Below are 25,242 nucleotides of genomic sequence, written 5' to 3' on the forward strand. Positions count from 1 at the left end.
ACTTCGCTTCTTTTTTATTGCTAAAGATGTTACAAGTTACACAATTTTCCAATGAATTTTTGTCGTACGTCAATGAGGAAATACACATTTTGACTTAACAAGTATCAAAAGCAATTAATCTAATTATTTAATCGTAACGATTAATCATTTCGAATTTAACATTGTTTTCGTCGAGTAGCTGAATGATACTCGTGTCCTTGAACGCATATCCGGTGGTCAGCACTCCACACCTGAAATAACAACACATGCATATAATTGGTAAGCAGTTTAGCAACTGGGGCAAAATTCGATATGTAGTTACTGTAGTGTGTGTACACTAGATCTGTAATAATATAATAAATATTATTGGACTTATATTGTATATGGATATATATAATATAAGTCCATAAATACACAGATAATATATATATATATATATATATATATATATATATATATATATATATATATATATATATATTATCTGTCCCCTCGAGTGACACACATCGCGGAAAGCGCGGGAATATAAAATATATGATTTGGGCGCGGGTGAAGACGGTGTGTGTGCACGGCGAGTGGATATTTAAATATAATATATATTTATATGTAAGTTGAAAAACTCTTCTGATCTTACAATTTTATATATAGGTGAACATTACAGTCACCAACCAGATATTGACACTGTAAAAAAATGTTAACTTAAAACATTATAATGCGTCATCTTGAGAATTAAGATGTTATGTCCCTTGTGTCTGTATACACGGGCTCACTCACTCTCAAACTCTGGGTCACTCATTAAGTAATGCTATTCGGTGGAAAGATATGTGGTCAGTGAGTGGTACCTACTCAGACGAGCTTACACAAAAGCAAACCATTAAGAAATCTTAAGTCGACCTGCTCTAATAACCATAATTTAGAATAACTGGAATTGAGATAAACGGTTAATTTTTATAATATAATTATTTTGGTTTAAAACGGTCAATTCCAAAATTGTTATCGTTCCAACAAATGTTATAAAATTTACTGTTATTTTAAAAAAATGGACTCACTCGGGCATTTTGTCTTTCTCGTTCAAAATGGTGAGAGCGGAGAAAAGCACGCCCAGCGCTGTCATGCCGTAGCCGGGGTTCATGCCGGACACCTGCAATACCGGACATATATTACATGCTTTATTTTTTTTTTATCTTACTGGTCTTATAGCTTATAAACTTGTATGTTATCATATGAGATTTTGTTGTATTCATTTATGTAAGTTTCTAATTTATCTTATAAAGATACATAGTGAAGATATGTTTCATATATCGGTCGTATCCATATCATTTGACAGTCAGTATTTTAATCACGATAGTTGCAGAACGAATTCCTGTCGAAGTCATTTATATGACTAAGGAAGAAAAGTGGATGTAAAGCAGACCCCGGACAGACTCCATACTTACTGGAACTATGAATCTTTCCATTCAAATAAACAATCTACAATGTTTTATGTATGGAAATGCGTAAATGAGCTCAGCCGTCAGGCTATTAACGTCCGACACAATAGAAGGCCTTTTTATTTTTTTTATATGTTACTCGTCATCTCCATCTCATTCTAAATCTTGGGTTATAATTTTTTTCAACTGGATATTATAACGGGAAGTGCAAATGCAAGCATGAGATCAAGACCAAAGTACCTGGACGCAGAGCTTGCGGTCGGGCGGCGAGCTGAGGTCGGCGCCGGCGGGCCAGCCAGTGCCGTACAGGCGCACGGCGAAGCGCGTGTCGCGCATGGCGCGCTCGGGCGGCCCCGCGCGCGAGATGAGCCCCAGCGAGAAGCGCTCGGGCTGGCGCAGCAGCAGGCGCCGCGTCGGCCCCCACTGGCTCAGCAGCAGCAGCGCGCCGGCCAGCAGCACGGCCGCCAGCGCCGACAGCAGCGACGGGAAGCACGCGTACGTCTTGATCTGCGCCGCCCGCCCGCCCGCGGCCGCGCTCAGGCGGCGCTGCGAGCGGTACACCACGGACGCGTCGGCGCCCGGGAACGGCACGCACCACAGCCGCCCGCGCCGGTGCAGCAGACCCCTGCGGAGCCGGGCGGTTCAGCAGGCGGGGTTCATTTCGGTAGAATTTATTAATAACATCATACACGATATTGCTTCGTATGTATTTTTTTTATGGCATAGGTGGCAAACGAGCAGGAGGCTCACCTGATGGAAAGTGACTACCACCGCCCATGGACATCTGGCACCACCAGGGGGCTTGCAGGTGCGTTGCCGGCCTTTCAAAAAGGAGTAGGCTCTTTTCTTGAATGTTCCCATGTCGTATCGGTTCGGAAAAACCGCCGGCGAAAGCTGGTTCCACAAAGTGGTTGTGCGAGGCAGAAAATGTCTGAGAAATCGCGCTGTTGTGGATTTTCGGACATCAAGATGGTGCGGGTGAAACTTAGAATTTTGGCGAGATGTCCGAAGGTGAAATTCAGCAGCCGGGATTAATCCGAACTGTTCCTCGGAACATTCCCTGTGAAAAATTCGGTAGAAGATGCAGAGTGATCCGACATCTCTACGCAAAGCCAAAGGATCAAGGAGATCGGAAAGGGCTTGATCGTCGATAACTCGAGCCGCTCTACGTTGGATGCGGTCAAATGGAAGGAGCTGGTAGCACCCGCCCAGGGGTGAGAGCAGTACTCCATGTGAGGCCGAATTTGCGCCTTGTAAAGTTTTAGGCGATGGGCCGACGTGAAATACTGTCTCACCTTGCTGAGCACGCCCAGCTTTTCTGAAGCTAATTTGGCTTTGCATTCCAATTGACCGCGGAACTGAACGAGGCTCGAAATATCAACGCCCAAGTATTCCGATACTACCTGTAGCGGCTATCGGAATGTTCTCAAATCGTGGAGATACGTCAAATGGTGTTTTTTTAGCGGTTAACGCGCAAACTTGCGTCTTTTTGGGGTTGAAATGGACTAGATTTAGCCGGCCCCAAATCGAGACTTCGTTTAATAAAGACTCGATTTCAGACACAAGTTTGTTCCGGTTCTCTTCGACGTTTTCCCGAGAAATATTAGCGCGGCCGGTGTATAAGGTGTCAACGGTACTGTCGTCTGCATAGCAATGAATGTTCCCGATTTGCAACAAATCATTGATATGCAGAAGAAACAGAGTGGGTGATAGAACGCAGCCTTGTGGAACACCAGCATTGACGAATTTTAAGTCAGAGCATGCACCGTCGACAACGACCTTGATGCTTCGATCTGCCATAAAGCTGGTAATCCAATTGCATAATTTCCCGGGAAGCCCATACGAAGGAAGCTTCGAAAGAAGCGCTTTGTGCCATACGCGATCGAAGGCCTTCGCTATGTCCAAGCTGGCTCCCGCTCCTAATGCCTCCCCCTTGCTCTCAACTGCTTTAGCCCACCTGTGAGTAAGGTAAACTAGAAGATCACCGGCTGAGCGACCCCGACGGAAACCGTACTGGCAGTCACTAATCAGCTGATTCTCCTCTAGGTACCGCAGGAGCTGGCAGTTAATAAGGGACTCCATTATCTTGGAGAGCAAGGAGGTGATGGCTATAGGCCTATAATTGGACGGGTCCGAACGGTTGCCTTTTTTAGGGATCGGATGCACCATACTGTCTTCCAGGAATTCGGGACGACGCCTAATGTGTAGGATTGCCGGAAAAGACGCGTTAAGACCGGTGCCAACTCGGGAGCACATGTCCGTAGCATGATTGGAGGGATACCATCGGGTCCGCTCGACTTATGAATGTCCAAGGAAAGAAGTGCTTTACGAACTGCACTTTGCCGGAATTTAACCTCCGGCATCGTGGTATCACACCGCGGAATTGTTGGTAGAGATTTTCCTTGGTCATACAGAGTCGAGTTCGACGCGAAGAGAGAGTCTGAAAGATCAGCTTTCTCTTTCGCGGTATGGGCCAATGACTCAACGTCCCTATGCAGAGATGGAAAAGAGGGCTGACAGAAATTCCCTAAGACAGCCTTAGCAAGAGACCAGAACGCTCGTGTTCCTGAAGGGAGACGCACCAGTCTCTCGCCAATTCTGCCAATGTACTCCTCTTCGCCCTAGCAATCACGTTTTTGAGGGACCTAGAGGCAGAGTTATATTCCTTTTTGAATGCGCTGGTATTTACATCACGAGACGCAGATGCATTAGCCCAGGTTTGATAGCGTTCCCACTTTCGGCGTGATGCCGTTTTGCAGAAGCGACCAAACCAAGGCTGGGACTTGCCACCGATGGGTACTGCAGAGTAAGGAATGAATAGATCCAAACCCTGAAGCACCACATCGGCAACAGAGTCAGCAGCAGCGTTCGGATCATCCGGCGAGAAACAAATCTGCCCCCATGGGTAAGATGCAAAAAAAGACCGCATCCCATCCCAATCTGCTGACTTGTAGTGCCATACTCGGCGGCACCCAACAAAGCGAGGCCGTGAGTACCGCACAACCGGCACTGTACTCCGGACGAGACAGTGGTCAGACGAGCCCAGAGAGGGATCGACGATAACCTGATAGCAATCCGGATGCGAAGTCAGCAGAAGGTCCAACAGGGAAGGTGTATGATCCTCCACATCCGGTATTCGCGTTGGCGAGTTGACCAGTTGTGTCAGATCATATGCTAGAGCGAAGTCCAGAACAGATCTACCCGCATGATCGGTGGTGCGTGAGCCGAGCCATTCTGCGTGGTGAGCATTAAAGTCACCCAGAATAATGATCTCTGCGGATGGAATCTGCTGCAGCACGGAATCTGTAGCCATTTGGACGTGCTCAACCAGTCGGTCGGTTTCGGCATTACCGCTATGGGACCTGTAAAGGCACGCATATATTCGTGGATGGTCATCGCAGTCTACACGCAGCCAGATAATCGATAGGTCCTGTCCTTCAAGGCTGCCGAGGCGTCGAGAACAGATATCATCTCTGACGTAAACGCATACCCCAGCTCGTGGTATAAAGGAATGTTCCAATTTGTACCCAGGGTACGAGAGAAAAGTCGTATCGGCAAGAGAAGATATCTGGGTCTCGGTTAGAAAGAGCAAGGCCGGCTTCGCCGTTTCCAGATGGTAGTGAACGGCGTTGAGGTTGGAGTTGAGTCCCCTTATGTTGCAGAAGTCCACAGCGAGGGTGGTAGGGGTTGCCTTATGATGCCTGCTCCGCTTGCCCCGAACAGTGGCGAGCGCAAAATTGCTCCCCCCCAGAATTCGGAGGGCAGCCTGGGCATCCCTGCTCAGGTGGTGTATGTCCTGAGCATGGATGCCCAGAGAGGGATTCTCCACCGCTGTCGCTGATGGTAAAAAATCCTGGTACCCCGTTTATCTAGTCCACGAGAGTTGCGTCGACGCCTGAACATTCTGAAATTTACTTTTTGGCATCGTGAGTATCATGTCATCTACTATGATTCTCGTGTGTTTGGCCACTACCTCAATTGGGTCTCGTGTTGGTTTGAGGAACCTAAGAAATGCGTCATTTCGCCCTTCCGCTTTGACCAGGCTCACGAATCTTTCTGCAGCACTGTAGGCAGCTATGGACCGCCCTGACATTTTCCCTTTTGATGACTTGGAATATGTCGTTGTTATATATGGCCGCCCCGGTTACTACGAGCTGCATCTCCAGTAGGTTTTCGTTAGCGCGACGGTAGCTGTGCATTATGTCTTTGCAGGTAGCTAAGTGGTCACTATAGCCCTGAACTCTATAAAAGCATTCACTGAATGGTCTCACGGGTTTGACGCTGGTCGCAGCCTCGGCGTTATTACTTGACCCTTATCGGCCCTTGTTATGTGGTCACATATCATTTTGGTTTTTCCCAGATGTTTAACTATCTGGAATTCCGTTATTGACTGCACCTGTCGGTTCGATGAGACTGACGGAGCGGGGTCTTCGGAGGTAACAGATTGCGGATTAAGTTCGTCCGCCTCAGGTCCAGGGCTCGACCATCTGTCTCGACGGCTAAATATGATCTTATTTCTCAATAAGCATTTGATTTTAAATTACATCATGCATCATGATGAAAGTAGGAGGGAAGATGTACGATGCTGCACTTCCGATCAGTTGCGTCAGATAATTTGCTAAAACGTACATTTCTACTCGCATGATCGTTAACGGCAGAGCCAAGCCGATCTCTGCGGTAGCACGGGATCTGTAGCTAGATGGTCAGGCTCAAACGGCAGGGCGGGGGCCACACTCGCACATCATCGCAGTGCTCACGCAATCTGGCCATTGATAGATTTCGCCCTTCGAGGCTTCGCGACCAGATATAATTACTGGCGTAAACACACACTCGTGGTACTAAGTAATGTTTCACCTTGAACACTGGGCAGTAAGGAAAAGTGGTATCAGCCGGAGAGGATATCTAAGTCTCGGCGTGATGAAAGGCGTTCTAGTTGGAGTTAAGTTACTTATGTTACAGAAGGACCCAGCGAGGATGAAAGGATTAAACATATGACTATTGCTCCACTTGTCCGAACAACAAAAAATTGCAGCGCGAGTGCAAAATAGCAATAAAAAGGACGCAAAATTGACAAATAAATATAACATCGCCGTATACACCCATAAACAATTTTCAACACACTAGTGCACTACAAACCGTGGAAATGAAATTTGTATGTCCCCTGTGACTGTTGTTATACTAAAGTGCAGTAGACGAATATTAAAGAGTGGGTGATAGCCAGATTCGAGATATGAGTCAAGATGGCCCAGTGGTTAGAACGCGTGCATCTTAACCGATGATTGCGGGTTCAAAGGCGCCCAAAGGTTCCCAGGCAAGCACCGCTGATTCACGTGCTTAATTTGTCTTTATAATTCATCTCGTGCTCAGTGGTGAAGGAAAACATCGCGAGGAAACCTACATGTGACAAATTTCAAAGAAATTCTGCCACATGTGCATTCCACCAACCCGCATTGGAACAGCGTGGTGGAATATGTTCCAAACCTTCTCCTCAAAGGGAGAGGAGGCCTTTAGCCCAGCAGTGGGAATTTACAGGCTGTTGTTGTTGTTGTTTGTTGTTGATAGCCAGATTAACACAAAACCTTACCATCAAGTAAATATAAAAGATCAGTAACGATTTCATACCTCCGCTTCAGTTTAGGCTGCAACGGCGGCAAGGTGTCCGGATACAACTTCTTTCTCAGAGCAGGAAGCTCGCGGTAATGAGCCAAGCTGGAAGAAAACGAACAAGAAAAATATATAAATAAGTGTGCAACAACGAGTACTTTTGAATTCCGCAGACATTTTTAACTATGCCGTTTCGTAAATTCAAATCTTTTGTAAAAAAAAAAACATTGGTAAAAAAGATATATTTTTCGATACAAGATTTTATAGATGATAAAAAACCGTACAGTTAATACCTGTTGACTTCCAGGCAGGATACATTGCATACATATGTAATCGTATATACCTAATATGACTGCATTTTGCAAAAGAGTACCTACTGAGTTTTTTGCCGCTTCTTCTCGGTAGAATAGTCTTTCCGAACCGGTGGTAGCTTCACTTAATTGTTAAATGACGATTCAAAAGTTCTCGTAAAAGCCCACTTGAATAAAGTTTATTTTGCTTTTAAATCGACATTTTTCCATTAGGAATGAAACGCAGTTATAAATAAGTTTTATTTTTGCCGCTGTGTGGCGCTCTGTCTTAGTGCTCTCGAAACGGTCTTAAGTCCACGTCTTAAGAATAAATTATACGAATATATTAAATACTTGGTTCATTTTTTGCCCGGACGATCGGAATTGCGATTCAACGGGGAAATACTGCCTGCATTCTTGCCACCATTACACGCGGTCAAGATTTATACAGTAACTAGTTTTAGTTCGTGTTTCTATATTTATTACTTATATTATATTATATTTCTACAACATTTCACAAGATACTACTAGTACTTATGAATCTAAATTATATTATATTATAAATAATCAATATTTATATGCTTAAAATGTTTAAAAAGGAAAACGCGTCGAAAAAACTAGAGCGACTAACTACACGCACACTAATAAAGTATTACGTATGACGAGTATCACGCACACCAACATAAAAAAGTTACCTTAGTATTTAGTTTTATTTCTAAACATATAACTAAGAAGATATTTGCCAGCTGTTACTTTCTTTCACACATCAGACATAATAAATGACTATAATTCTTAGAAATAACTATCTTCTAAGTTTGCAACTAGAATAAAAGACTCTCGAAACGAATTTCCTATTCAATTCCAAACTTCTAAACTCACCCGTATATTAGCGACTCCCAAGTGCCATAGTTAATAAAAGCTTGCCTCTCGACGTCATTACTTGTGGAGATATAAGACTCTACGGAGTTGAGAGTGCCTGAAATTAAATGCACAAGAATACACTATAACTGGTTATACTATCTCACTATCTCCTGCTATTGAAATATACATAAGTATGTTGCAATGGCAGGAGAAGGAAAAATTAAGAAACCTTTGATTCATATATCCCATATGATATTCTAATACCTTAGCTATATGATGTACTACAAATACTTCATCAGCATTCCATCATACATAACTTATATTGTCTCGTATACTTTATAATTAAGTATACTTTAAATAATACACATGTAATATCAGAGTAACGCATGCACAAATAATAATTAAAAATAATGTATGTTCCAAAAATTTCATAATTTTCTTGATTACTCGTTAAAACACATCTTCAGTACTTTGGTGCCCTTAAAAATTCCAAATATTTTATTAAACAACTGTCATAACGCTATTATAACTGTAAGTTCTCATGACAATAAAACTCCCCCCTCCCCCATTTAAGCTGAAAGTTATTTACACCGAAGTAGAACTTAATAAGAGTACCAAACCCCACACTAGACAAACATTTAAGGTCATGTCCGCCTGTGTGTCAGCCAGCAACGTACCGCAAAAGTTTTGTTGAAGGTAAATAACTCCCAAGTCGTTGGGGATGCTGTCGAAACCGCACGCGCTCACAACGTACACGCCCGCCTCGCGCGCCGCTGCGTCGTAAGCCAGCTGCATGCGCTCCATGAACTACAAAGCCGACACACCCACACAGTAGTAGGGAGACAGACAGTAACTGCCTGTAAATTTCCCACAGCTGGACTAAGGAACCCGCATTGGAACAGCGTGGCGGAATATGTTTCAAACCTTCATAAAGGGAGAGGAGGCCTTTAGCCCAGCAATGGGAATTTACAGGCTGTAGTTGTTAATTAAATGAATAATTAATATACGCAATTCAAATCCGTTATAACTAGTTTTATTTAAATGTGTAATAATCACGAAAATTTAAGACAACATTATATTGTTGTTGTTGGGCTAAGGCCTCCTCTTCCATTAAGGAGAAGATTTGGAGCATTCCGGGTTGGTGGAATGCACAGATGGTATTTCGATGAAATTAGACACATGCAGGTTTCTTCACGATGTTTTCCTTCAACGCCGAACACGAGATGAAATATAAACACAAATTAAGCACATATATATATATAGTGGTGCTTGCCTGGGTTTGAACCCGCAATCATCGGTTAAGATGCATGCGTTCTAACGACTGAGCGATCTCAGCTCGGCCAATCTATATAATTCAATCTAAACTCGTTTCTCGGAATGCTTTTCGCAATCAGAGCCGTTTACGAAATTTATCCATAGATTTTAAATGGACATAGATCGCCTCCAGGCTGTTTCAAATAACAAAACTATCTTTGTTGTTGTATTATATTTATATGTACCATGAAATTAAAAATATGTACTTATATATACCCCGCTGAGTTTCTTTCGCCGGCTCTTTTCAAATCCGAGGTGTTAAATTCCGAACCGGTGGTAGATTTTTGACTACCAACAAGCAAGTGTATATATGTACACTTCTATATTTAATTAATATTTTGGACTTTGATTTTGAGTAACATTATTATTACAGTTATTTAAAACTATATAGAATATTTACTGTGTTTCTTTATTTTAATTTGGTGGAGCTAGATAATTTCAACATTATCTACGAATATCTTCTTGACGGCACTGTTAAATAAAAATAAAAACATGGCACATATCCCGTTTTAAATAACTGTAATTATCCTTGGATGTTTACAAATCAGTACAGTCAGTAAGAAAACCTTCGTCAATTTTCAAACCCATTCCTTTATCAAGTCTTAAACTCTTAGTACCTTTTGAATCTAAACATCAAATCATTGCACCGCAATATGTCATTCTAGATCGGTAAAGCAGATTATCGCTTCCACTGAGCACACGAAAATAGATCTTAAGGTGACGGAACCGTTCTTACCAAGACTGTACACGCAATTACGTCAATAAGTGTAATTCCGACATTACACTTTGATTAGGTAGTAATCTCGTTTGTTTGGTTGCATTGCTTGTCCAAAAACACATAGTAAATATATTGTTATCGCTGAGCATGTGAAATAGTACACACGTATTGTTGTTATCAAGGAAATTAGGGCATTATGGGACTTTAAACTTGCGCCGTAATGTTATTTTTAAAGTAAGATAATAAAAAAAACATCCGTTTCAACAAAGTATTATTATTTTTGAATCATTCAAATTAAAATTGTTTAGTGATTTACATATAATTCGGACTTTCTATGCCTTATTTAATACTAGACAAAACAGATTAATTAGACTTTTGTACAAGATAAACGTAAAACCTGATGACAGGTGGTCATCACCCATAGACTGCGAAATCAAAATACTAAGTATGGCGGCAGTTTTGGCGGTGGAATAGCTGATGGGGTGATTCTACCTACCCAAATGGGCTTGCACAAAATTAACAGCTGAATAAAAGGTAATAAGAAAAAAAATGCTATACCAATTGTTGTTTATTAAGGGTACAAGGTGTTATGCCATCAATGATAATTCAATAAATCAATGTTATGATTATATAAATATTAACGCAATATGATATTTTATTCGAAACAATTAGGTAATAGAAAATAGAACAATACGTAACTATTACGAATAGGCGCACGTTTACTTACGGTCAAAGATTTACATCTTTACGTTTCTCAAGTATTTCGTTTGAGTCATCGAGGTCGAGAAAACATACGCGTAATGTAAATACTGTCGAAAACAGAGTGGTATATTGAAATATGTTTACATCGTTCTGTGGGACTGCCCAAGCACGTTGGGACATCTTAGTTCCCAAGGCTGGTGGCGTATTGAAGAAGAAGAAGAAGAAGAAGAATGTATTTATTTGAAACACAGGCACAGGTATTACAATAAAAAAGGAACAAGAGAAACAAAAAAAAATAAAAAATCTACGAACTAACTAAAACTATGACAATAAACCCAAAAACAATTATGTGCATAGACATGTAAGTACATATGGAAAGCCTGAAATTTGAAGCCTATTGAAGATGAGGGGTTAGGTTAGGTTAGGTAAGACTTCTTAGACCCCGTAAGTCAGAGTATTAATTTCATAAAATTATCTCAAATAAAAATAAACATTTATATTGCTATTGTTTTTAACCATTTTGCGACTGTAGAACTTTTTAAATGCTTTAACAACTGATCCGATATGACATATCACGCAACGCCTAAATAGGTGAGTTTTAGCACAAGATTATATATGTTTTCGAAAGAAACTATGATTATCATTTAAATAAAACTAATTATAACGGATGAATCGCGTATATTAATTATTTTTAAACATCCCGACGTTTCGAGCACTTTGCAGTGTTCACAATATTACCTAGTGATCTGACATCTGCATTTTTAGTACATCTTAATTCTATAAATAAAAACATTCAATTTACTATGGAATTAGAGGCAAATAATTCTTTAGCTTTCCTTGATATCCTTATTATCAAGAATCCTGATAATACATTAAGTCACACAGTTTATAGGAAACCCACACACACCAACAAATACCTCAATGGTGACTCGCACCACCACCCTAGTCAGTTAGCTACCGTTGGCAAATCTTTGTTTCAGAGAGCCCACCATCTCTGCGATGCTGAACACCTAGAGGACGAGCTACGTCAGGTCAAGCTTGCACTCCACCAGAACAAGCTGCCCGTGCCTCGCCAGCATCGCAGAAGCCGTACCAAGCCACCCACAGTTGAGCGACAACCTGCATTTCTACCATATGTGAAAGGAGTTACAGACAGGATTGGCAACATCTTGAAGCGAGCTTCGATTAAAACCGTTTACAAGCCTCATAAGAAAGTGAGCCAGTTCTTGAGACCTATCAAGAGTAATATCCCTTTACAAACTGCAGGAGTATATAAACTCGAATGTGAGTGTGGTTTATCTTACATAGGCCAAACAAAGAGAAGCATCGGTACCAGGGTCAAGGAACATATAGGAGATGTCAAAAATAGGCGTTCTTCAAAGTCTGCAGTCTGTGAACATGCTCTGGATAAACCTAACCATTTTATCCGATTTGATAAACCACAGATCCTCGCTAGAGAACACAGATTCATTCCTAGAATGATACGCGAGGCTATTGAAATTCAAAAACATCCGAACTTCAATAGAGAAGATGGTTGGAGACTTTCTAACACCTGGGATCCACTTATTAAAAATTTAAAATCCCAAATCCAACAGACTGCAAGACCTAAAGATACAGTTAGTGCCTTCTGCGTGCAACCGGAACGTTACTCAAGACATCAATTGAGAAATCGTTGGCGGTAGTTGTTAATAATATTTCCTTTGTTCTTCAAATAGACAAATGTCATCTTAGTCTACCCGTGACCACGAACACTGCAAAGTGCTCGAAACGTCGGGATGTTTAAAAAAAAAAAAAAAAAAAAAAAAAAAAATAATTAATATACGCGATTCATCCGTTATAATTAGTTTTATTTAAATGTGTAATAATCGCGAAAATTTAAGACAACATTATATGATTATCATTATATATTCACGAGGAGGAAAAGTAAACGAGTAACAGATACTTTCCGATTCTGCAAAGTAATTATATCCTCCCCGGGCACGGTCCTCTTTTCTATAATAACTAATAAGACTTTAAAATTATATTTAAAAAGATCTATTAAACAAAAATTAGCTCAAGACTAAAACAAGCACTAAAACATTGATAAATAAAACTCAATACAAGATTTGTTCATTCATTCATTAATATTGAAGATAAAAAGCGTGGACTTTGTATTTATTGATTTCTAAAATTAATTCCTTTTACTGATATACTCTGTAATTAAAATGATGGAATATATTAACTGCCGAGTTCTTTCTCAACGAGCGTGTAGAATTTAAATATAAATCCATACTGAAATGATGATTCGAAAGTGCTTTTATGATTTTGATTAAAGAATATTTTGAATGGAATATTACACCTAGTACATGGGTACAGTTATAATTTGGATTTTACACTTATTTAAATTCCGTCACGACTTATATAATTTTAATTGAAATTGTAATATTTATTACGGTTTTCATTTTTAAATACGTTTTTTTAATTGAAATATAATTTATTAGTATGATTATTGATTCGGTTATCGACACCGTATTGTGAGACTCCCGCCAATTCCTCGTGGCGCGGTGCGGCGACTGGTACTGCCTGGCACGAGAAAAACAAAAGGCGGCTGAATTTGGACGGGGGGTGGGGAAGTTAACAAGATTGGAGTTTGAGCGTTTTATTAAAGGGTTATATTAAAAATTAAGGGTGATTGATTGTACAACTTGGAATTATGCCGATTGAACCTATTATATTAAATAAATGTATTTATATCATTATATGTAATCGAGCTGAGTTTGGATTTATAAAAGTTCTATTACACACTAACATTTAAATAACATGACCGTTCTTTAACAGTGACCATGCATAACTTCTCTCTAATTAACCTCATAATTTATAATTAATACTTTGTAAATGAATACGATAAATTCAGCAAGTTAAAATAACAATTGAACAGATAAAAACATGTTTTAAACAAAACATAGACAATTTATGATAATGTATGCGTAAGCGACGCATTGTCTTTTAGGCGAGTAACCCAACGACCGTCGTATATACAATAACCGTCGGCCAAGATATCTACGCCCCGATTGAGACTGTATTTACTTCAAACGTCATTAAACATGAATCTATTCCTTTTTTCAATGCATAAATATCAACGGCACTTTCACAGTTGCGAAGTGTAAAGATAAAATGGGTACATAAATGTGTATAATAGTCATGGAACCGTTCATTTATTACATAAGACTATTTTCGCTAGTTTTTGACCCCCTCCCCTATTATAAGAAATATGAATAAGCCGATCCCCTCCCCCTGTTTAATATTAATTGGGAAAGATTTTCAGGAATCAATGAATACACGTTTGGTGTATGCATCCGAGTGCGATCCTCGGCAATCGAGCGAAATCTCCCTCTTCTTCTCCTGATCTTACATAATAAATTAATAGCCCCAAATCTGCTTTAATGTTCTATTTATAAGGAAAAGACTTGTGACTTCTGATGATTTATACCTATGGATATGAGTGTTATCGCCGTCTGATTTCCGGTCAAATTTCATCTCAACGGATGGCAGCACTGTGCAACGTGAAGTTCGTAGGAGGCAACTACAGGGATACGCTAGCTGAATCGGTTACTTCGGAATAGTGCATTGGACAGTGTAGACGTGTCTTTGTTGCCTTAGTCATTACAAATTATATTAAGTTATAAGTGTGTATAGTGTTGTATTGTGTTGATTAATAAATTAGTTAATATCAGAAGTGGTGAAAGTAACGACGCCCAGGATGCCTCGTAAACGGCAAAAGAATACGAAACGATCACGGAGGCACTCCTCAACTTCTAGTACGATATCATCATCATCATCAAGTGATGAAAGTAATTATCACCACAGAAGTAAGAGGCACCGGCACCGTTCGCCTACTGTGAGTCAAAATGTTTTATTATCGTCTGTTATACCTGAGTTTGATCCCTTGTTAGATGATGTGAATATGTGGATAAATGTTATAGAAGCAAACGCGGGTAGTTTTGGCTGGTCAGATCAAATGATTAAGTATCAAGCCCTCCAAAAATTACGTAATACTGCAAAAACTTGGTACGATTCCTTACAAAAAAACGAAACTAGTTGGACCGATTGGAAATGGAAAGATTGGCGTAATAAACTAAGAGATACCTTTCAAATAAAACGTAATGCTTATCTTTTGCTTAAAAATCTTTTGGAAACCAAACCGACTGAGGGTCAATCATTATACGAATTTTATTTTCAACAAAAGAGTAGAATTGATAAATTGCATTTAGAGTTTACTGAAAATGATATAATTTCCATAATCGTGGGTACAATAGGCGACAGTAATTTATCTATGGCGGCAGAAGCAGGTAGTTTTAAAAATTGTGACGATCTGGCTTCTTTTCTTCATAGTAAAGTTCAAGTAAATTCGAATTTTAAGCAGACCTTATATAAAAATACAACTTCTTTTCAAAACCAAAAATTGCCTTACGATAGAAAAACTGAAATAAATATCGATCCTTCTACAAGTAAAAATTCGAATAATACGTCGTATAATTTAATAACTTGTTACCGTTGCGGTCAGACGGGGCATAAACGTAATTTCTGCTCTATTCAAGATAATGTAAAATGTTCACATTGTAATAAAATTGGTCATTCGGAAAAAGCTTGTAAAAGCAAATCTAAAACTAAGACTGAAAACGAAACAGAGGTTAAATTGTTGAATATACCCGCCGAAAAAAATAAATTTTATAAAACTATTTTTATTAACGGTAAAAGTTGCAAAGCTTTTATAGATATGGGTAGCGATTGTTCTCTGATTACTTCAAATATAATTAATAAGTTTGGATTAAAAAGTTATCAACTCAATAGCCCAATTAATTTAATTGGATTTACAAAAGCAGTTACGTTTACAGTAACGGAAGCTCTGGACACGTTAGTTAAAATCGATGAAGTTCAATTGAAGATTACTATGTACATTGTAGAATCGATTACGGATTGTGATGTCTTGATTGGCCGAAATTTTACAGAAAATGAAAATATTATGTACATTCGCGTTGGTTATACTCTGAAGTTTGAATATACTAAATCATTGCATATTTTAAAAATTACTCAAGATACGTTAGACCATTGTAATTCCACATACAAAAATATTCTAAATGATTTATTTAAAAAATATTCTAGTTGTTTTTCGGAAGATTTATCGACATTAGGTAAAACATCATGTATAGAATTAGAAATAGAACTTACTACTACAAAACCTATTTATCAACGTCCCTATCGAATGGCTAATCGAGAAAAAGTAATTACGCGAGAAATAATTGAAGATTTATTAAAAAACGGTATTATTCGAAATAGCAATTCTCCATATGCGAGCCCAGCATTATTAGTTGACAAACCGTCAGGGGAAAAACGTTTATGTATAGACTATCGCCAGTTAAATAAAATCACAGTAAAAGAAAAGTATCCTATGCCAATGATAGAAGAACTCATAGATCGATTACGCGACTGTAAATATTATACTTCGTTAGATTTGAAAAGCGGATACTATCATATTACCATTAAAGAAAAAGATATACACAAAACAGCATTTATTACACCTGATGGACACTATGAATTTGTTAGAATGCCATTTGGGCTTTGTAATGGGCCAGCAGTATTTCAGAGACTAATGAATACTGTTTTAGGTAAATTACGTTTTGATCGCGTTATTTGTTACATGGACGATTTGTTAATTGCGACTAACAGTCTAGAAGAAAATATCACTTGTTTGGAAAAGATTTTAAGTATACTAAGTTCTCACGGTCTAACACTTAATTTAAATAAATGTTCTTTTTTTCAAAATAATATTACTTTTCTTGGATATGACATTTCCGAAAATAACATTCGCCCTAGTTCAAAGAAACTTTATGCTATTCAGAATTATCCTATTCCCAAAAATATTCATGAATTAAGACAATTTTTAGGATTAATTAATTATTTTAGAAAATTTATTAGAAATTGTGCGTTAATAAGCAAACCACTTACTAATTTATTAAAAAAAGATACAGTTTGGATGTGGGACACGAAACAGGATCAAGCTGTTTCAGATTTAAAAAAATATCTTATTAATAATGCGGTGCTTAATATATTTAACCCAAATTTACCTACAAATTTATATACTGATGCCAGTCGTAATGGAATAGGATGTATTTTAATGCAATTAACTGATAATGGGGAGCGGCCCGTACATTTTTATAGTCGTCAAACTACAAACGAAGAGAAATCATATCATTCATTTGAATTAGAGTTATTAGCCATTGTTGTTGGACTGCAAAAATTCAGACATTATTTACTAGGAATAACGTTTAAAATTACAACCGATTGCAATGCTGTTAAATATGCGTTAACAAAGAAAGACATTATTCCACGAATTAGTCGATGGGTCCTATTTACACAAGAGTTTTCTTTTGAAATTAATCACAAAGCTGGTTCACAAATGCAGCACGTAGATGCACTTAGTAGAAATCCCGTCAAAAATGATAACGAACAAAATACAAGTAGTGTATGTACAATAATTACAGAAAGTGATTGGTTATTATCGGTACAGCTTCAAGACCCGCATATAAGTAGCATTCGCGATATTTTGCAATCAGGAGAGGCCGAGGCAAATAAAGAAATATTTAACAATTATGAGTTATTAGGGAATAAAGTATATAGACGAACTGAATACGGTAGGAGATGGTTGGTACCAAAACAGTGTATATGGCAAATTATTAAATTAAATCATGATAATATTGGTCATTTTTCTGTTGATAAAACAGTTGAAAGAATTAGGTCTCTATACTGGTTTCCGCATTTGAAAAAGGTTGTTACAAAATACATAAAAAATTGTCTTTACTGTATTTACTACAAAAACATTCATGGTAAGAAACCTGGTCAGTTATATCCAATTCCAAAGTATGCCAGGCCTTTTCACACACTACATCTTGATCACTTGGGGCCGTTTGTAAAAACTACTCAAAATAAGTCCTATTTATTAGTAATTGTAGATTCTTTTACGAAGTTTGTTTTTATATCTGCTGTTAAAAATACCAAGAGTAAATTAGTTGTCAATGAATTGGATAAAATTTTTAAAATATTTGGTAATCCGAAAAGAGTAGTATGTGATGCAGGTACCGCTTTTACTTCAAAATTGTTTACAAAATATTGCGAAGAACGAGGTATTAGACGCCATATTGTAGCTACAGCTGTGCCACGTTCAAACGGCCAGGTTGAACGCTACAACCAAACGATATTGGAGGCTTTACGTACTATGGGTGCAAATACTGATTATAACAAATGGGATCAACATATAACAAGTATACAACAAGGTATTAACAGTACGATCAATAAGACCACAGCAGCGATACCGAGCGAAATATTTTTCGGGTACCGCTTGCGAATGGATGGCGACATTGTTGTTGATAATGATGAAGAACAGTTAATAGACGTCACACAACTGAGAGGCAAAGTTGATGCCAATATAAAAATGAATGCAGAGAAACAAAAACATGCATTCGATTTAAAACGAAAAGAAGCACCTAAGTATCAGATTGGTGATCTTGTCGTTATTAGAACGGCTAGTTGTTCAAATGATGGTCAAAGCACGAAGTTGATGGCACAATACAGAGGTCCATTTCAAATCACGGAAATACTGGGACATGATCGATACAAAATTACCGACATGAGAGGAGCGGAAAGAAGTACAAAACCGTATAACGGAGTAACATGTGTGGAAAATATGAAACCATGGATAAATCTGCAAAATATGACTAACTAACCGGATGTTATCGGAGGTAAAACATAGGTATTGTAAGTATCTTATAAGTGAGTATTAATTACTATAAAAAAGCTTTTTAAAAATAAGGTTATTGTTGTGCTTGTGTCTTATGTATTTACTGTGAATCAAACAGGATGGTGACGGTGCGGTTGGGACCCCAACTTGCAGCAGATATCTGTGATGAACACTGTTGCAAGGGTAACATGGTGATATACGTTTAGAGTGGCCTCAGGCATCTCTATTCCAAACCATGATGAACAAGCTAATCGATACTTAGTATGATTGCTTATATACCAGGGGTCTTCAACCGTTCCATCCATGTGTGTTGTTATGTGAAAATATAAACACTATATAAAATATAGTATAGGGATGTGACAATTTATGTGTATGAGACTAATTGAATAACTGATTGTTCTAACTATGTTCTATTTCTGTTACAAGCAATATAACACATCTATACGCGGTCGAGGACGAACGCGTGAGCAGGAGGGCCGGATGTTATCGCCGTCTGATTTCCGGTCAAATTTCATCTCAACGGATGGCAGCACTGTGCAACGTGAAGTTCGTAGGAGGCAACTACAGGGATACGCTAGCTGAATCGGTTACTTCGGAATAGTGCATTGGACAGTGTAGACGTGTCTTTGTTGCCTTAGTCATTACAAATTATATTAAGTTATAAGTGTGTATAGTGTTGTATTGTGTTGATTAATAAATTAGTTAATAATGAGTAGTTTATTTATGAAGTATAAATCTTAGATTAAGTATCTTAGTGCCACAGCTTTGTGGATACATGTCTTCCACAAATCATTTATTCTATCATAACAAAGTCAAAGTCAAAAATCTTTATTCAATATACACTTGCTTGTTCATAGTCATAATATTAACCACTAATTCAGAAATTAACACCTACATTTTTAATTACACTTTTTGGTTATTTAAAACAGCCTGCGATCATGTCATTGCCAAGCTGATCGACTAAGAAATCATTATTGTTGTAATAACATTTAGCACCCAAACGATCTAAACGCTTATTTAAACTTTACAATGGGAAACATGCAAATAAAATATTTGTGAAAAACTTGCTATTGAAATGTTTAATAAAAATATAAAAGAAGGGCCACTGCACGGTTTAGATTTGATATAATTTTATTTTTAACAATAATTACGAATTAAAGTAACGTGAAACGGAATGTATTTCAAAACATTAATATAGCGTTCAGTGACGTCACTCCTGTTATGCTTACTTATTTGAGGTTAGTTGTAAAAAATTGAAAATTGAAACGAAAATAAATTGCGTTTTTCGAATTAAAACGGAAGTTGGGTTTGTCAAAGCAGACTTCAGATTCCTCTTTTCAGCTTGAAACCACTTTTATCTCATTTGATTTTGTGTCAGAAAATCCAGCCAAAAACCATTTATATGAAGACTTTATCGAAGTAGAATTTTTACAAAAATGTATTTCAAAGGTCGAGAAATAATTAAAAAGTATTTAAGCCAGCGAGGACAAGTACGATCAGAGGGGCAGTGACAGACAGCAGTGACGTCATATGAAATATAGTTCTGTGTTAGCGCGAAAATTGAAATTGTCAGTTTGAAACCACATCTTTTGCAGTAATTTACAGCGTTTTAAAATTTGTTAATATACTATCTATCCTATATGGAGTTCTTTAAAATAAACACAAAAATAAAAATATCGCATCATCCCTATTGAATATTATTGAACGTTTTCTGTGGTCCTGCTATGAAAATATATATACTATCTATAATAAATAATTGCAATATGTATCAGTGTTGCGTAGGAGATGTAAGGAATTCTTAATATTTTGTAGATACAGATGCAATGAATTCATAAATAACAAATTGATCTTAGAGCCTTGAAATTTACATTTGACTCTTTGCACTAACATTTGTAATTTGCATAGATATTTTACGTAACAGATGTCTTTAAAATTGCAAGGAATATTTATTTTACATAATACCCGTGCTGGCGTACCGCAATTATAGCATAATAAACAGTATTACAATTTCTAATGGAATATCAAAAGTTTTACTCCCGATTGGAATAGAAACAATTGAGAAAAATGAAGAAAGTTAGCGGCACTTTTCTTTTTCCTGTACGTAAATAGAGTATGTGTTAATAATTCATCTCGGGGCCGGTGCTAAAGTAAATCTTGAAGAAATCTACTATATGTGTATCCCGAAACGCATTAGAGCAACGTTGTGGAATCCAAACTCCTGGACTCCAAACTTTGTCATTAAATTGAGAGGAGGCTTGAACCCAGCATTTGGATATTAACAGACAGTTACTTAACTATACTATATATTACTTCCCTTCATTGGGTTTAATTTTTGTTAGCTAGAAAGGAATCAAATCAGATGCTAGAAAGTTTTTGGTGTATTCCGTCGAAATGTTAATAGGGAGAGCCGAGATGACCCAGTGGTTAGCCGATGATTGCAGTTGCAAACCCAGGCAAGCACCACTGAATATTCATGTGCCTAAAATGTGTTTATAATTCATATCGTGCTCGGCGTAGAAGGAAAACACCCGAACCTTCTCCTCAAAGGGAGTCTTAGTCCAGCCGTGGGATTTTGACGACCTCCATGATCGAGTGGTGTGTACACCGGTTTTCATGGGTACGCCACTCTGAGGTCCCGGGTTCGATTCCCGGCTGATCCGATGTAGATTACCATTAGTTTTCTATGTTGTCTTGGGTCTGGGTGTTTGTGGTACCGTCGTCACTTCTGATTTCCATAACACAAGTGCTTCAGCTACTTACATTGGGACCAGAGTAATGTATGTGATGTTGTCTCATATTTATTTATTATATCGTGCTCGTAACGACAGCCTGTAAATTCCCACTGCTGGGCTAAAGGCCTCCTCTCCCTTGGAGAAGGTTTGGAACATATTCCACCACGCTGTTCCAATGCGGGTTGGTGGAATACACATGTGGCAGAATTTCTATGAAATTTGTCACATGCAGGTTTCCTCACGATGTTTTCCTTCACCGCCGAGTACAAGATGAATTATAAAGACAAATTAAGCACATGAATCAGCGGTGCTTGCCTGGGTTTGAACCCGCAATCATCGGTTAAGATGCACGCGTTCTAACCACTGGGCCATCTCGACTCACTGGGCCATATCGTGCTCGGCGGAGAAGGAAAACATCCGCCCTTCCTCCTCCTCAAATGGAGAGGGGGTCTTAGCCCAGCAGTGGGAAATTTCCAAGCTGTAGTTGTTGTAGTCAACAGTGAGCAGGGCGTACCTGCGGCTCGCCGCTGACGTCGACGTAGTGCGCGCGCGCGGCGATTGCGGCGCGCACGACGGGCTCGCCGTACAGGCGGTAGGGCCCGCAGCAGTTAACCAGCACGCTGCACTGCGAGCACATACCCTTCAGCGACTCATCGTCTTTCACGTTCGCTTCGATCTTCTTCACTGACGTTATGTCTACTCCTGGAATTTAACATAAAGATTTGACTAATACTGGAATAGAACATGGTAGAACGTGACAGATTAAGTGAGAAATTATTAAATAATTATATTATTATATAAATGTTTACATCATTTATTTTATGGTTTAATTAAATATGTAATAGTAATAATTAGATTTAAAGTATTTTTGAATTGTATTGATACTTTATATTCGATAAGAGGGTACATTGACTTTTCTGTTCATTATTGTGAATCACTTGATTTGTAGTGAGGTTAATATAAGTGATATAACTTTGTGTTAAATTATAATTGTTGTGGCTTGTTAAATTATTGATAAAATAGGTATATGAATTGTTTATTGTATTTAAATTGTAATTATCAAGGTACAAAGTTAGTTTTGATATAATTAGTAGGTTGTAAATATTATATAAAATTCTATTAGGTTTCTAAAGATGTTATAATGGTTGAATAAGTTATGTAATTATATATTTAATTATAATTAACTAATATGATAGTATTTTTAAATGTTAAAAAGAGTAACTTCTGAGTTTCTGGCCGGTTCTTCTCAGTAGAATCTACTTTCCGAACCGGTTGTAGCTTACTTAAAATAGTTGTTAAATGACGATTCAAAGTGCTTGTAAAAGGGTACTTGAATAAAGTATATTATTGATTTTGAAATACATTTTCTTATTCATAACATCTTTTATTGCCTTAAACCTTAAAATATTATGAAATAATAAAGAAATAGATGTTATTTTTCAATTATCATGATATAATATATTATCAATAATAAAAATATCTAACAAACGCGTTCAACAACAACAACAACAGCCTGTAAATTCCCACTGCTGGGCTAAAGGCCTCCTCTCCCTTTGAGGAGAAGGTTTGGAACATATTCCACCACGCTGAACGCGTTCACCTGAACCGATAATGATGGCTTCAAATGCAGGCAGGCACCACTGAATTATCGTGTGGTTAATTTGCATTTGTTATTCATCTAATGGCGATGAAGAAAACCATAGAGAGGCCGACAGACATATATGTTGTAATCTATTTCCGTTAATATTTAGAAGCAAATAGTCGTATTTAATTAAGTTTGACTTCATTTAAACAAAATTTCTCGCTTCGCTAATGTCTATGGAAGACGGTGACCAATAAATATTAAATCAGCTCCTGCTCACCTATCTATTTTATATATGAAAAAACTCGTTCAGTTTAATTTCATTTATATTATTATATGTATTATAATACTATTAGTTTTAAAGTTATATGATAATAAACATGTAGCTGAGCTCGGAGCACATTAGACATTTGATCCCAATTGTATTAAATTCTTATTGTTAGTGGAAAAAGTCTCTTAAAAATATTACTAATATACTCCTAACCATATTAAATTTAAAGATTTTTTTATCGACTGTGTGAGTGTCTCTAGACTAGTAAGTGGATTACGCGCTGTAAGAATATAAGTATGCATTCATATGGATATACTGTGTCTCTTATTTAAACATACCGGAATAATTAGCTGTGACTCGTGTATAAATTAACTTTGTAATCATTACTAATTACTTATGTTCTTCTATTAAAAGAAACTATTGAATGAGTAAATACGATTGGATTAGGGAAGGTTTGTTTGTTATATTGAATGAAGAATTGTGACTTCAAATTTGACTTTTGACTTTCTCTTTTTTTTCTTCACACTTATTTGAATTTTAAGAAAAAAATGAGAAAATCGATAAAGAACAATAAATGTTAGCTAACGCAATTTGTACGCAGGAATTTGTTATGAGTGTTGTCATTATGTAAACAGATTTCACTTGCGCTCGCACACGATTTGTTAAATTCAGTTAGTAGACGTGGAAATCATCTATTATGATATTACTATTTAACTAATTAAACTTTCTTTTAACCTGCGAACATTGAGTTATATACACACTATCAAGGGTTGAAAAAAGGACTTTTGGTTTCAAACAAGCCCCCAGCTCAAACCAAATTATTCAACGGTAAAATTGCCTAATATATAGAACTCGAAATAAATAATCTTTACATGCCATTTGAATAGATTAGATACACTGAAATTGATTACACCGTTTACACAATACATAATATGTCGACTACTGTAGAGTAGAACCAGTGTTACACATATAATTAACTTAAGAACGATTCTAGCTAGTACTCTCATTTTTATACATTATACAATCTTACTATACGGGTAAAAATATTATAAACTTATTAAAAGTAATTACTTAAAAAAGGAAAAGTGTTTTAAATTAACCGGCCTATTAACATAAGATAAGATAGAATTCTCTATGTTTTTTTATTTAAATTATTTTAACATATAGAAATCGTTGACTGCAATTGTAAAAATATTACATACGTGAATTTGATAATCTGGAAATATCGCAATAATATTGGCATTATAAACACAAAGCTATAAGACAAATAATAAGTAACAGCTGGGCCAAGTTGGGCCACTGCTGGGCCAACCTTTTCGCCAAAGATTTGAAACTCATTTCACATACTGTTCAATTCAGTTTAGTAAGTACTTCCGTTGAAAATTTGTATAATTTCTTACACCATCTTTGCGGGGCATATTTTTATGTAATAGGTAGATGAACTGGCAAATAGAATCAAACTGATTGTTAGTGGTTTTTACCCCCCTCCTTCGTTACATTCTAGTTATTAAGTGGTACCTACCCAATGTTCAAAGCCACTACCACAGTCGCTAGTGGTAATGATCTTACGTGTTTAAAACCAATACAATATATATTTAATACAATAAAAAAAGCAGCTTACCGATTTTATTGGATATTTCCTGAAGCATAGCATCGAGTTTGGTAAGGGAGCGACCAGCGACGCCCCATTTCAAATCAGGGTAGTTCTCAATTACATTACCGGCTAGCTCCCTCACAACTTGCTTCCCCGTAAAACCCGTTGCACCGAAAATTATTAAATCTAAACGAGACATCTGTAAACGAAAACAACACTTATAATATTCAACATACAATCACTGCTTCAAAACATATTACGTTCATTAGTTTTTTGTCTCTGCAATAGTCGTATTGCATAATGTTTTATAAACAAGCGAAGTACCATTCATAACGAGACCTCCGAAACTAGAAATAGAAATTGCAATTAAGCAGAACTACTCCTTTCGCGA

At 37.5% G+C, this 25,242-nt stretch overlaps 1 protein-coding gene across 1 annotated transcript; it reads right to left on the minus strand.

The window, feature by feature from the left end:
* Window positions 1–25,242, minus strand: LOC124535150 (saccharopine dehydrogenase-like oxidoreductase). Its single transcript, XM_047111242.1, has 9 exons — window positions 25,176–25,242; window positions 24,879–25,050; window positions 21,919–22,106; window positions 8,842–8,971; window positions 8,183–8,279; window positions 7,032–7,118; window positions 1,650–2,034; window positions 1,029–1,120; window positions 1–230 (listed from the first exon to the last, which is right to left on the minus strand). The coding sequence occupies exons 1-9, from the start codon at window positions 25,176–25,178 to the stop codon at window positions 128–130; spliced, it is 1,257 nt and encodes a 418-aa protein (XP_046967198.1). The 5' UTR covers window positions 25,179–25,242; the 3' UTR covers window positions 1–127.

Source organism: Vanessa cardui, chromosome 14 (genome assembly GCF_905220365.1).
Source record: "Vanessa cardui chromosome 14, ilVanCard2.1, whole genome shotgun sequence".
Classification (NCBI taxonomy): Eukaryota; Metazoa; Arthropoda; class Insecta; order Lepidoptera; family Nymphalidae; genus Vanessa; species Vanessa cardui.

Excerpts from the sequence above, each read along its gene's own strand:
- LOC124535150 (XM_047111242.1), bottom strand. Across the intron at positions 7,119-8,182 it reads TGGGAGTCGCTAATATACGG|CTTGGCTCATTACCGCGAGC; the intron begins GTGAGTTTAGAA and ends GTTTTCTTCCAG. Across the intron at positions 1,121-1,649 it reads ACCGCAAGCTCTGCGTCCAG|GTGTCCGGCATGAACCCCGG; the intron begins GTACTTTGGTCT and ends CCGGTATTGCAG.